Here is a 14,592-nt window from a genome sequence, read left to right on the forward strand (position 1 = left end):
GCAGATATGTTTTATAAGAATGCACAAGGTCTATAGATAAATAATACTCTTTGGAAAACCAAATTAGACATCGTTGATATCTTAAGAACTAATTTCAAAAATATTTAAATTAATAAACTTGAGCCAAGCTGTCACAAAAACAAATTGTTTGGAAATACAAATGTCCATTGCTTCCCAAAAGTCTTAACGTTTTGGGTATATAGCTTAACGTCGATAGTTAATTATTAACGTATAACAAAAATAGCGAACAAATTATCTACTACTACGAAATGGTATATAACTTTGACCATGATGTAAGCAATATATTATTATATAAATGGCATTAGCTATGTATAAAAATTGTTCGGGCTATTTGATACCGCTTTATTTAAAAAGTCTCAACGGTGAATTTACGTTCAAGCATTTTTAAACTTAAATACCTATACACACCTTGTAAATTGTTTAAAAAAATAATTAAATTCGCATCGAGACGTGTGCTCGCATCTTGCAGTGTAATACAGTCCAAGAAAGAATTGATTTATTATTGTGTTACATAATCATTAGTAATATCTAAACTTTTTTTTTATTTTTGAGATCTAGTAGTGATCGATACTGGCCTGCCTTTATTTTGGTTCTAATATATTCCTATATAATCACTTCTAGAATTTGAGTTTTTCGTATGCGGTTATCGTCTTAAACTGTTTACACACTGAGTCTCTCGAATTAAACGGGTGATTTCAGAGAAAACATTACTAAGCGACGCACACTTTTAGTAATATTCTTGCGAAGTTTTAAAATAAAAGCCTTCTTTGTATTAAACGATGTCATTAGGCTGGTATTTTTATCTCGTAGTCTGGTACTATTTTCGTAAGAGAATATATACTAGACATGCGTTCCCGAACGATTGCAACGTTGAAGGAAGTCGTAGGCTGGTACTATTTTCATAAGAGAATAATTATAATAAACTGTACTGTACGGTACTATTTTCGTAAGAAAATATATACTTAGCACGCGCTCCCGAACGATTGCAATTATGAAGGAAGAACATCGTTTAGTAAAATGAAAGCATTTGCATATTGAAGGGTCATCATGCCTATTTCTGCTACGAAGCAGTCATGAAAGAATTAGAACAACTGTTTCACAATACAACTGAGATTTCGCCTTCAAGGTCCAAAATTGGGTGGGAAGAGTCATGTTGTGGTGTCTGTTCCGGTCCCGCTATCCACTTAACAACAGACGACCAGTGAGCTAGTTCACCCAAAGATCCAATAAATAAAAAATGTTTATTTAAAAATAAGATTTTAAGTCACACCGGAAACTACAGAATTCTTCCGATTTTATCAATTTTTAAAATCAATACAGTATGTATGTACATTACGTGTTATTGAAATGTAATTTATACACGTACTATAACGTAAGTATGTATGTACAATAGCTATTCGTTGTCAAGTCTGCGTGGATGACTCGCTTTAAAAAACGACAGACAGATACTGCGTTCGTGCAAACATTTTATTAGTTTTTGGACCTTATTTTCTCACCTAGCGTTAATACTGAGGACAGCGTGCTTAGTGCGAGTTTTTTATCATCCCTCTCTTTTTAACTCAAATTTCTATGGAGTTGGAACAGAAGTTGGAAGCTGCGGAGACCGACGTCGTTGGTCGTCGACTATCGCCTCGACGACCCGTCGGTCGGGCGTCCTCGGGGTGGCACCGCGTGTCTGGTTGTAGTGTTGACCGCGGGAACCCTCCTACTCTGACCGGGTTCTGACCCCGGACGGAGATCGGACGTCGGGTGTAAGAGTGCAGGGGAGTCGTTTAGTGGGTGGGCCCTAAAATCCTTGGGCCCGCGGTCTGCTCACATCACCATGCAGATCGTTGAGTCTCACATACCCCGCGCGCCCCTTTTGCGCGGGGACCTCGTAGAAGGTTCGGCACTCTAACCGAAAAAAAAAAGAAGTTGGAAGCTGTTTCAACTTTATACAAATTTGAGTCAACATTTACGCGATCGAGAGGTTAAAAAACGCAGGTCATTTTGTGTTCTCGAATAAACTTTCTGCCCATTTATGTCACGAAGTACGCCCAGTTCTGAGACAGTATTGCTAATAAGAATGGACTTTATATTTCAACGTCATCAAAAAAATAGGTTATATGAAAGATAATAAGTTGGGATAATGATTTTACAAACTTTTCGTTCGTATGTCTCGCGATATGGTCAAGCAGAACGTAGCGTTTAACATGTTTGCATATGCTAATGCGATGCTAGAGTTGTTATACGCGAACTGCGCATTACTCAGCAAACAGCTACCTCTGGTAGTCTAACAGCGTGAGGTGTAGACCAAAATAAAGTAGTCACGTAAGTTTTTTTTTGCTCTATTTAATGAATAACATATTTTGCTATAAATTCGTATGTTATTGATTTAGTGAATCTGTTTGTTTTATTCGACATATTGTCGTAATGTTTAAGATAATCTTGTACTGTTGCGTTTAAGTATAATTAATATTTTTTCGATTTCTTAACATCAATCAATAAACAAGAATATAACAGATATTACTATAAATTCGTATGTTATTGATTTAGTGAATCTGTTTGTTCTATTCGACATATTGTTGTAATGCTTAAGAAAATCTTGTGCTGTTGCGTTTAAGTATAATTAATAATTTATCGTTTTCTTAACATCAATCAATACACAAGAATATAATATATTTTACTATGAATTCGTATGCTATTGATTTAGTGAATGTGTTTGTTTTATTCGATATATTGTTGTAATGTTTAAGATAATCTTGTATTGTTGCTTTTAAGTATAATTAATAATTTTTCGTTTTCTTAAGATCAAACAATACACAAGACTGTCGATTGGAATTAGCATCTGCGAATGTGTTTTTCTATATGCATAGAAACATGAAATAGTAAATTCATTAATCTGTTTTTGTTTAACTGTAATATAATACGTAAGACGTACGCGTTGCATGCACATTGATTGAACGCACCAAGGAAAAATTCTTCTTTAACAATTGTTGTACCTGTAAGTGAAAAAGTCTTAATAATTAACCAGTCCTGAGCATTCGTGAAAATACAATTTACAAACGAAGTTACCGAAAACGTAAACAAAGCTTTACGTTCTAATTTGACTCATGATTGGAAGACACGCTTGATACGGACGTGTCAAAAGGGAAATATTAAGAATCGAGCTGATAAATGTATTTCAATTGCATTTATGCATCAATGCTTAGGCCGAGATTATTGGAATATTTTTTTTTATTGCTTAGATGAGTGGACGAGCTCACAGCCCACCTGGTGTTAAGTGGTTACTCTCCCATAGACATTCACAACGTAAATGCGCCACCCACCTTGAGATACAAGTTCTAAGGTCTCAAGTATAGTTACAACGGCTGCCCCACCCTTCAAACCGAAACGCATTACTGCTTCACGGCAGAAATAGGCAGGGTGGTGGTACCCACCCGCGCGGACTCACAAGAGGTCCTACCACCAGTAAAAAAATAGCCACTCATGTTTCGATATCGAAAAAATAAGTTCTTTGAGAACAATGATTTTTAAATCACTTATAATTGTTTTTCCGTGTCGATCGATTTACACGATTGTGACATATCTTTTGAGGTCTCTGTAGTGATCTGTTGATTCCAGCTTCCACGTAATTTAAGAAATCTCGTCCTGAAACTGGCTGTGTGATAATTACTATAATGAAACTTTAAAAACAAATTACAATGTTAAATACATTTGACAGTATAAGATTCTGGATATAAAATTAGAAGAACACTAAAAGTTTCTCTATTAATTTCACATTAAGTTAAATTTTTATTATAGAAATTATTTTGTACATGACCGACCTGATACAAACAAACTACCAATGAAATGAAACTCGATTTTAAAAGGCTTCCAATAAATATTACAGTAACTTTTTAATGAGGAACTATTTTTTTTATTATCGTAAATCGTGAATAAAACATTTAAGAAGTTTTAAGCAGTTCTGAATGTATAAAGCTATTTACGTGAATCATAAAATTAAGTCATCTACGGGGATGACTGGTTTTCTAAGAACACCAGATAAATAATGATTCAATCGGAAAGGCAACCGTAATTGGTAGAACTTTAAGTTTATTGTGGGACGATGAAAATAGTGTTTGAGCAAAACTTCCTATTTTGAATTTATTTTCGTAAGTTTATGAATATGTATAACAAGAGTTTTAAAAATATTATTATATTTTATGTTAAATATCTGATTTAGGGAAAATAGCACATAAAAAAACATGGAAACGAAACTATAAAGAGAACTAGTTTTATATCTTGCCCACTACAGAAAATGCGAATGGAACAACTTATCGTCGTATGAGACGCGAAATCACATGCCCGCCAACTAAAACAAGTCATCTCGCTACCGAGGTTATCGCGCCAAGTTAAAGACATTTTATTAGTATTGTTGATGTTTTTAATGTTCAAACATCACATAACACACATCCTCTTCGAAACATATCGTAATTACGGCCTATCATCAGTGACGTGCCATGGGAAATTTATTATATCAAAGCGTCCTATTGTTCGCGCGTCTATAGATGTATTTACTTCTGTGAACTTTTGCATCTACACAGATACGTCGGCGGAATGTTATCTATACTATACTATTATAAAGAGGAAAGATTTGTTTGTTTGTTTGTTTCGAATAGGCTCCGAAACTACTGGACCGATTTGAAAAATTCTTTTTCCATTAGAAGCCGACATTGTCCCTGATGAACATAGGCTACTTTTTCTAATTTTTTTTGTTTTTTTTTTTGTTTTCATGTGTGTTTTAATGTTTCCGAAGCGAAGCGAGGGCGGGTCGCTAGTTTTTTATATTCGCCGATACAGATTGTTCTGCCATCGAAACGCTTAAGAGGACAGCGCCGATCGATATTATTGAAAATATCACGAAATTAAACACGCAATGTGTGTTGTTGTTTATATAAGCACGTTGTGTCCTTTCCGGTAGCAAATTTGTGGTGAGACAACATTCTTACCTATAAGAGTACTTATAGACAATATTTCAGCAAACGGCTATAATTTTTATACGAGTTAATAAATGGTATGGGTTCAGTATAAGTGCAGAAATGTTGAGAGCTAATTACATTTTTTAGTAACTTCGGTTGCACTGTAGTTGCACGTTTTTATTGCTTAGATGGGTGGACGAGCTCACAGCCCGCCTGGTGTTAAGTGGTTACTGGAGCCCATAGACATCTACGACGTAAATGCGCCACCCACCTTGAGATATAAGTTCTAAGGTCTCAAGTATAGTTAAGGGACTGTCGGGGCTTATAGACATTGGAACGTGAATACCACCAGTCTCAACTGTATAGTACGTAACGGTGTTCCAAACAGGCAGGGTGAGACAGGCAGGGTGGTGGTACCTACCAATGCGACCTCACAAGCTCGCTAATAATTAATTACGCTATAATTTTGTGGGTTACACTTTTATTACACGATATTATTAAAACATCAAGGAAGTTGTTCGCGAACATGTGTTTAATACCTATTTAATTATAGTTTAATACTATTTTATTAAAAAATAGTATCCAGTACCTGCCAGAGGGATTTCAACACTATTTACATCGTTTTATGGGAATACACCGGGCGTCTTATATGTAGTTTAGCCCAGGCCGAATTCGAAATTTTTGTCTTATTTAGGCTTGCTGCCTTTCACAAGGTGAGATTCTCCCTGGCCGGCGCTTCACACCAAGCTAGCCAAATTACGGTATCCACTTTAAAACAATTCTTCTATAAAAATTTTGAAAAAAAAAATTGTGAGAAAAAGAATGTGTCAATACGTCCCTGAGTTTCTGAAACTCATTTAAATGCTAAATGCAGAAAACTAGTTCGTTTCCTAAGTGATAGAGAACAATGACACAGGTAATCCTAGAGTTAATTGTGACTTTTTTGTGGTATGGAAGCTATTTATAGACTAGGTTAAAATTTATTGAAATCAACATATGGACCGTTTATTTTGAAAGTGGAGTAAGTCCATTTTTGAAAAAAATGAGCTATCACGTAATTCATGCTTAATTTAATGTAAATTTTTTATATATAACTAGTCCGTGTTTAATTTCTCAAAAAATCCCATGTTATGTACAACTTAAAATCGGTCGGTAAATGAAATTGCATAATCATCGATTATGAAAGTGGTGTAAGTCCAATTGACAGAGGTAGGTGGCATAGCCAGACCTCATATGATTTGCCTGTATTTTTAAATCAAAAGTATAGTAACCTTTAATTTTCTCGAAACAAAAGAAAATGGACTTACACCACTTTCTAAATCAACCGTCCATATGTTGCCTTAGTCCGATCTTATAGACTAAATTGTACAAATAAATACATTCAGTGCAATTAAATAACTACTACGTTCACCCCAAGAGTTAATTTGTATATTGGTCAGTTGGTACAATTTAGTCACATTGCAAATTGTGACTAAAGTTAATAATACAATAATGCAGATGCGCTTGATTTAGAATAGTTGGCGACAATTAGTACATGCTCGTCAAAATACAGTATTGTACGGAATGCAATCTCATTATACACGTGCTTAAATACATTCTTAATGTACGACACATCACGTCAGGCATGTGACGCTATGTCACATTATTTTCTTTGCATGGTCATCTCGTTTCTATTAAGCTCTCGCCTTATGTGTATTATCTATGCTCTTGCCGTTTGCTAAAGCAATTTTAATTTTATTAGTTTAATTTCTTTATAAGTTGATTTTATTTGGTTGTTTTTGGCTTAAGAGGTGGAGAGGTTGGAGGAAAAGGGAAGGAATTTACAGTTAAAAAAACATACACATGTACCTATTCGTGAACAAGTCAAAAATGTCTTTTAAACGTTCTAAAAAATAATTCAAATTTTCCAAAGGATTTTTTCTCAAATATTTGTGCAAGTAAAATGAAAAAAAAAAAATGACAATGCGGAGAATGTCAATAGTCATCTTACTTTGTTACCGTCGCGTTCAAAGCGAGTACGTATTAAGCGTATTGAAATATTATTGCGCACAATGTAACAGAACGAACGATACTTGAATTTTGATGGCGTTCGTCCAATCAGTTGCATACTAAACATAAGGATATAAACGAATTTCGTGTAGGTTATCACAGCTCGAAGGTTGATACTTGTTTTAACACAATTGATTAAAATTCAGGAAGTTCGAGTGAAAATTTAGCGAAGTGACACAGGAAGTCAACTTAAAAGTTAAATTAGGGCTTAATGAATGACAACTTGTCTCGATCAATTTGAAATTCTGTAGTAGTACAATTTTTTTAATTTTTTTTTATTAAGGGTTACAATTGTGTAGTAAAAATTCTAGCCGGCAGAAATATTTCCGTCGCTATTGGCAATTAAGCGTATCCGAGACCCGCAAATGTCATCATCATTATTCTAATGCATTCTGATTAAAGTCATCGCATATATACCTGATTGTTGACGAATGTTGATACAAAATATCCCAGAGGTCGAGGTAACTAAGCCAATCCCTAAAATATCTGAGCTCCAATTAGCACCAAATGTCCTTGTTGTTTGCTTTTTACAAATTATTTACGAAAAAGAGTCTTTTTCGTTTTACTCAACAGATGAAGGAACAATTACTCTTATTATTATTAAAATATACATTATTTAAATAATAAGGAATACTATGCCATTTCCCTATCGTCGACATTATTAGTGAAAATCAACAATGTCAGAACCAAGTCGATTTGTCTATCGCGAAAAATATATTATGTATGTGTCACCTTTTTATTAACGATATTTTTAAGTTTTAATTAGTAATTAATCATTCAATTATCATTTACTAGTGGTCAAGAAAAAAATCGATCACTAAGACTTCAATGCTTTTCCAATTACCAAAAAAACACTATGTAGTCATTTTAATTGCACGAGTACTGTTAATGTTTGTACAACCTATTGAATTTCTTATAGATTTTTTTGTATCTTAATCCGCGTTCTGATTGATAATTAATCGCAACAGGCAAAAAGATAATTAAATAACGATTTTGACGCTTAAAAAAAAGTGTAGAGCTTAATACGTAATCATGATTTTCACGTTTTGAAATAAAGGCTTCGTTAAAAGAAGGATAGAGGGAGAGAAGAATGCATTAACGTTTGAATTCTAGAAACAAGCAAAAAAAAATTGCGGCATTAGTGGCTGAGTGCTATGAAGTTTTTTGCTCCATTAAAAGGCTTGGTGCCTTATGGAGATCGTGTGACTATAGTTTTTTTATTTGTATAACTTAGCACATACGCATAAAACAAAAATTTTTTTTAGCACTGATGTCTAGTTGTTTCCAACCAATATTTATCTTCTTCTTCGTTACGATGATCGTTGAGGTCTTTTTTGAATAATTTCTATTGTCTACTTTCTATTATCAAGGGTTGTTTTCAGAATTGTGTATTTAAATACAAAATAAACAAATAAAAGTGTTATTTAAATTATTAATGCCATATTATTGTATCGATCATTCTAGAAATTCTACTTATGTAATCTGATCATAATGTAACCGGTAAACATTGAAGTAAAAATGTAAATAGGCACTTCATCGGTATTTGTATATAAGTTCCGTGCATAAGTAATGTGTATTGTACAAGTCTTATGTAATTTAGTTATTCATTAGATAAATTAATATTAAGTAGCAATACTGAATCTACTTATTAAATGATAAATCGCTGCGACCCAGTCCCGTGAGAACATTATTGATAAGACTTATTATTGGCTTCTGCGTCGTCCAGATGCACTTACAAAATGGATTATCATTCTTGTACGGTGCTGGGAAGGGACAACAGTGACATTAAAATAATACGGTTAATTTTATGATAAATTACTAATTTCGACTTCACAATAAGGTAATAATATATTCAGTGGAAAACGCGTGAGTAAATCAAGAAATCTAGCGTCGTATATATTCACTTCATTAACGATATAACTATTGGAAAATTCATTAATTTACGAATGTTTTTATTACCTCCTAATTTTTAAAAGGTCGCCAAGGATTTGATAGGTCGTTCGCTTGCTACCGCAATTATCTCAATCGACACCGTTTCCTCAAGCAACGAGGGTTACTGAGTGCGGTTATACTAAGATTTATCTTATATAGTTTTACAGATTTAGTTTTATTTCTTTTCAGCACAACAAATACGACGTAGGTAGCGGTGAGCAGTTCGATGACCTGGTGGGTCTTATTGAACACTTTCGTTCGTATCCGATGATCGAGACATCAGGAGACGTACTGCGTCTCTTGCAGCCTGTTAGTGGCACCAGACTAAGAGCTCACGACATCGACCAGAAAGTACAGGAGATGCAGGTAATTCAAGGTCTTCTCATATAGAATTTAAACTAAGTTATCTTAATCAAGACTTTATTTCAAAAATTTATTAATTCAAATTTTTTTTGGCTAACGGATTTACAAATTCGTTGAATATAGTTTTTTCTTCGGTTTTTGCGAGCCGTAAACATAGTTAATTTACGATTTAATCTGCTCTCTGACGACTGACTACGATAACGGTAAAGTATTTGGAACATCAGAAATAATATAATTAAAACAAAAAAGAGCTTACATTTATTTACTTCATAAATAAATAATAAAAATAAGAGACTAGGATTATTTTAGGTTATTAACCCATAAGCTACTTAACTTAACTCAAAGGATTTCTAAAAAAAAATATATTATGTAGCAGGTTTTATAGTGGAAATCATAGAACGATCGAATAGGTACTGTGAGTTAATATAATCTTTAGTTGTAAACGCGATGTAAAATGAACGTGAAGGTATAGCTTAACTTGATTGCACATAAAAATGTTTGAGAAAACAGACAAATAAACTTTGCATTTTCTACTACGAGTATACTTAGCATTTTAATAAGGGTTTTATTATTAAAAGTTAAACTAAGATAAAAATGATTCCATCTGAATGAATAATAATCTTATATCTTTAAACGAGCAACTCTTGTATATAAATATATATAATCTGAATCTCGGAAACGGCTCTAACGATTTTCATAAAATTTCGTATACAGGGGATTTCGGGGCGATAAATCGATCTACCTACGATTTATTTTCAGAAAATGTTGTTTTATTCGTGTTTTCAATAATCAACAATTTTGGCTTTTTTCTTTAAGTAACCAGTTCATATTTTTTTATTATTCTGTCGGTCAGATCGAAAAATGTTATTCATATTTCATCATTTTATCAATATGCAATACGTATTTAAATATAATTTCTAAAAAACACGATTTAGAAAAAAAAAACAGTCATTATCTAGTGATTTTATGATGTGACAAACGATGTAAACAACAAAAATGAATTAAACGATCACCATAAACTTGAAGGTGATTCTGCCCACGTACATACGTACGTACGTGTACGTGGTATCATATTAACTTTAAAAACAATTGTGATCTTGAAACAATAACGTTTGCGAGGATAAAGTCACGTTACGAAAGGCATTGAGAAGTCGACGAGCGTTATTGTTTGAATTTCAAAGGGCTTGTAAATCATGAAAACGGAGGACGCAAAACTAAAAGTTTTTTATTTTAAATCTGCCCGATGTTCGTTAACGATACACGGCTCTCGATTCTTAAGATAAAATTTATTTCGTACATGGGATCATGTGATATGTATTTTCGTTAACTTAAAAGCGAAATGTGCTTAAGATAATCGGTAAGAACCGCTGGGTCACGTTGGATGCAGGTGGCAACGGACCGGCCGCACTGGAAATCACTTGGAGAGGCCTATGTTCAGCAGTGGACAATGGACAGGCTGAGATGATGATGATGATGAAATGTGCTTTTAATAAGATGTATGTTTAAAACATTTACTGGGAAATGTCATATATATTTATTTCAGTCTTCTTACAAACTAACAGTTGAACGAAATCATTTATAAGGTATTTTATTAATGCTAGTTTAAGTCGCTTTTTGCAACAGTTACAAGTCGCTGGAAACCATCATGGATATATGCGTTTCCAGAGCATAGGCTAGTAAGTCATTAACTAGCGAGACAGTCCGATGTGTTGGAGAGTTAGGTATATTATTATAATGATATCGTGGTCATTGTTAGAGCACTTTCAGCATTCATGTTCATATATATATGAATGACTTTGCAAAAATTGTATGCTACATCTTCTTAATAATTAAAATATATAATGTGTAACTAATACATATATTACATAGAAAACTATTGGTAAAAGTATTTTATTGATATTCTGGTGTTAAGAGCACATACCGCTTTTCTTCGTTTTTGAAAATAATACTCTCTCATCTAGAAGTTAGCAGACATCTTAAAAACATTCTCGCTTAATTGCAGCGACTTTATTCAGTTTCACACCTATTAACGCATTCAGAAATTATTACTTGAAACTGTGTAATTTCATATTCATTTGTTTATTTAATGTTGTTCACATTTATTTTAGGGAATAGAAGATCGACAAAAAATGGAATGTAATACCGGTTTCGATGGTGAGTTTCAGTCATTGAAACTGCTTGAAGACAGACACGTGTTCACAACTATCGAGGGAATGAAGCCTGAGAACGTTTCGAAGAACAGATATAGAAATGTATTGCCTTGTAAGTACTGTTCATCATATTGCAATTCATTTAATATAGTGCTTGCAGTAGGTTGTTAGGGTAATACGTACAGTTTTTGGTTATCCCCAATGATTAGCAATGAAGGCGAGAGTTTTAGTAACACGTAGTTTGTAGATTTACTAAACGTATGTATTATGTCACTCAAATGCTCTAATTTTGATTATATTACGAGTACATTATCAGTCAGTTCATATGGTGGGTAATACATAATATTTCAGAAAGAAGTTTCTATAAATCCGTTTCTGAATCACAGTATGAAGTTTCGAAGAACAAACTTAGACAGAACCCGTTGCCTTAGAAAATTGAATGAACGATTGAGTTCTGGTAGTGTAGAGGACTAGTAATTTTTAATGTTCTCAATTAATTAAGTATGACACTTACCTAGAATCTTCTTCTATATCGTTCCCTCCGTTCCTTTTTGACTGTTTTTTTTTTTTTAATGTAAATTGTGTTGGTGTGCAATAAAGTGTATTCTCTCTCTCTCTTTCCCTCACTACTGAGAATCGCGACCACATATGACGTTCTTCCACCTAATTTCTTCACCGTTCTTACCTAGAATATTTATACTTAAGTATTGGCTCCACAGATGACCAAACGCGGGTAGTTCTTCGTCGTCGAGATAACAAACTGGAATCGGACTACATCAACGCATGCTTCGTACGATCGTCGCGTCTCAGTGATTCTACAAGCTCTGTCCAGTCATCGAACGAAAGTCTTGACAGTGTTCAATGTACGTTGTTTTATAAATACTTCTTACCATCAAAATGTAGATTATTTTCGATTTTCATTAATCCAGAACTGTATAACTGAGTATCCACTGGAATAATGGATAGGTACCACCACCCTGCCTATTTCTGCCGTGAAGCAGTAATGCGTTTTGGCTTGAAGGGCGGGGCAGCCGTTGTTACTATACTGAGATCTGAGAACTTATATCTCAAGGTGGGTGGCGCATTTATGTTGTAGATATCTATGGGCTCTAGTAATCACTTAACACCAAGTGGGCTGTTAGCTCTTCCACTTTAGAAAAAAATACCGAAAGCGTCGGTTGGTAGACCATTCGAATCTCGCTTAGACGTTGCCTCCAACTCAGCTAGTAATACTTACTTCAATGCACCAGCTGTTCCCAACAGCTGGGAGGAGCAGGATAACGAAATGAACGCGAAGGGTGGAATGTAGTCAAAAGCCTTTGACCAAGAATTGGGCATCGATAGATGGTGCTACTCGAGTCCTGACAAGCCACGTCGAGGGCTTATTTTCTAATCTTTCCCCCAACGAATACCACGTCAGTAGTAGCAACATAGACTGACTCGAGAAATTGTTCGTCTGGACGAAGACCAGCTATAGTTTACGTAATAGATACTATCGGAGGGCCCTCTTTAGCACCCAGTCATACGCAATGCTTTAAAATAGACTAAGGACCGACCCCTGTGGAAGATCTTGCACCGACCTCTCCTGTCTAGCAATCGCAGTTGCTGAAACCACGAAATACCTATTTAAACTTCAAAAAACGCATTCAATACCCTATATCTACATGCACAGATCCGTTTGCCAATAAATAAATACTGTTTAAGGAAAAATTTATAATGCGTCATTAAAATGTCGGCGATGTCCGATAATACAGGTGCTACAAATACAATCGGAGATGCCTCCGTAATGTCGCAACACAATGCATGATTATGTTAGATAATTTGAATCTTAATGCATGGGTACGTGCAATAAATACGTGGACTTTTAAGTAGGCGAATGGTTAATTCAATTTGTGAGCCCGTGTTTGTGTACGTTTTACATTTCAAAGGCATTCTGAGAAAAGTACTTACATTTATCCGATCACATGCGTCACAATATATGCTATAGAATTAATTTATTTTCACATTATATTTCAACTAATCAATAAATCGTATGATTTTCAAAAACGTTTATTGTTTGAAGAGTAATAATTAGAAAAAATGTTTTAAAAATTGAAGTTGTAATTTAGAAAATTCTGCACTGAAATAGATCACATTTTTCCTTTCCTTTGTAGTATCACTCTTGTCAGAGCGGTCGTGATCTTCATTCAGTCATTGCTGAGGACAGATATTATGTGCCTCACGAGCAAAAACTGAAAAAATGAAAATCGAAACAAATGCGTATACTCGTAGTATTGTCTTGATTTCTGACATTAAAAAAGTGGCTTGTAATGCTTTTAGCAATTTTAGCAATCTCAAATCAGAGATCCCTCATTTGTTTCAGCGTTGATCCTGAATACTGAAAAGAAGAAGGCAGTACCACTCGTCACGAAATCGCTTTCAGACGACGCTCTGAGAGAAATGAAGAAAAGTCTTAAATTAGATAAAATTAATGGGAATCTAAATAAAGATGCAGGTAATGAAAATTAGATCTTTAATGCTTCTTTCTTTGTAATATTTTATTTTACATAGAGAGTTCAAATAACACAATGTAGTTATATTTACTTATGTACCTATTTCAAAATAAATCCCGGCAATAAATTGGCATTTACAAAAAATTGAAAAAGTGATTCCTTAATAGATTTTTTATCTCTGTATTCTTCTTTTGTTCAACGCAAAATGCATGTGAAACATGCTGTACAGCAAGACGATCAAGAAATCGGTATCGAATAATAAAACTAGATAATAAGTGTATACTTCAATATTTCCATTTTTAATACTTATGTCTCGCTAGTGACCTAGTCATTAAAATATGATGAAAAAAAATGTAGCTTAAATCAGATTGTTAATAAAGGCTATCTTTATCTTTATCTATATGTATTATCTGACTCAACAATATTTATTGCAGTAAAAGACAAAATATATATCGCCGCTCAGGGATGTTTGCCGAGCACTAAGGATGACTTCTGGCGAATGATCTGGCAGGAGGACGTCAGAGTTATAGCGATGATCACGAACGAACATGAAAAGGGGAAGGTAAATAAAATTATATAATAAGTGACAGTCGTTACCCCATCTTCCAGTGGAATCCTTAAAAAGAGCACTCATTAACTTATTTA

The 14,592-nt window shown here is 34.0% G+C and overlaps 1 protein-coding gene across 1 annotated transcript in view; it reads left to right on the forward strand.

The window, feature by feature from the left end:
* The window catches only part of LOC101736863 (tyrosine-protein phosphatase corkscrew), a 40,687-nt gene that overhangs the window by 22,639 nt on the left and 3,456 nt on the right, over positions 1-14,592 (forward strand). The window contains exons 3-7 of the mRNA XM_004933115.5: positions 9,132-9,308; positions 11,414-11,567; positions 12,175-12,318; positions 13,818-13,949; positions 14,382-14,509. Of these exons, the coding sequence (XP_004933172.1) occupies positions 9,132-9,308; positions 11,414-11,567; positions 12,175-12,318; positions 13,818-13,949; positions 14,382-14,509 (735 nt within the window). The remainder of the gene's footprint in view (positions 1-9,131; positions 9,309-11,413; positions 11,568-12,174; positions 12,319-13,817; positions 13,950-14,381; positions 14,510-14,592) is intronic.

Source organism: Bombyx mori, chromosome 1 (assembly GCF_030269925.1).
Source record: "Bombyx mori chromosome 1, ASM3026992v2".
NCBI classification, from domain to species: Eukaryota; Metazoa; Arthropoda; class Insecta; order Lepidoptera; family Bombycidae; genus Bombyx; species Bombyx mori.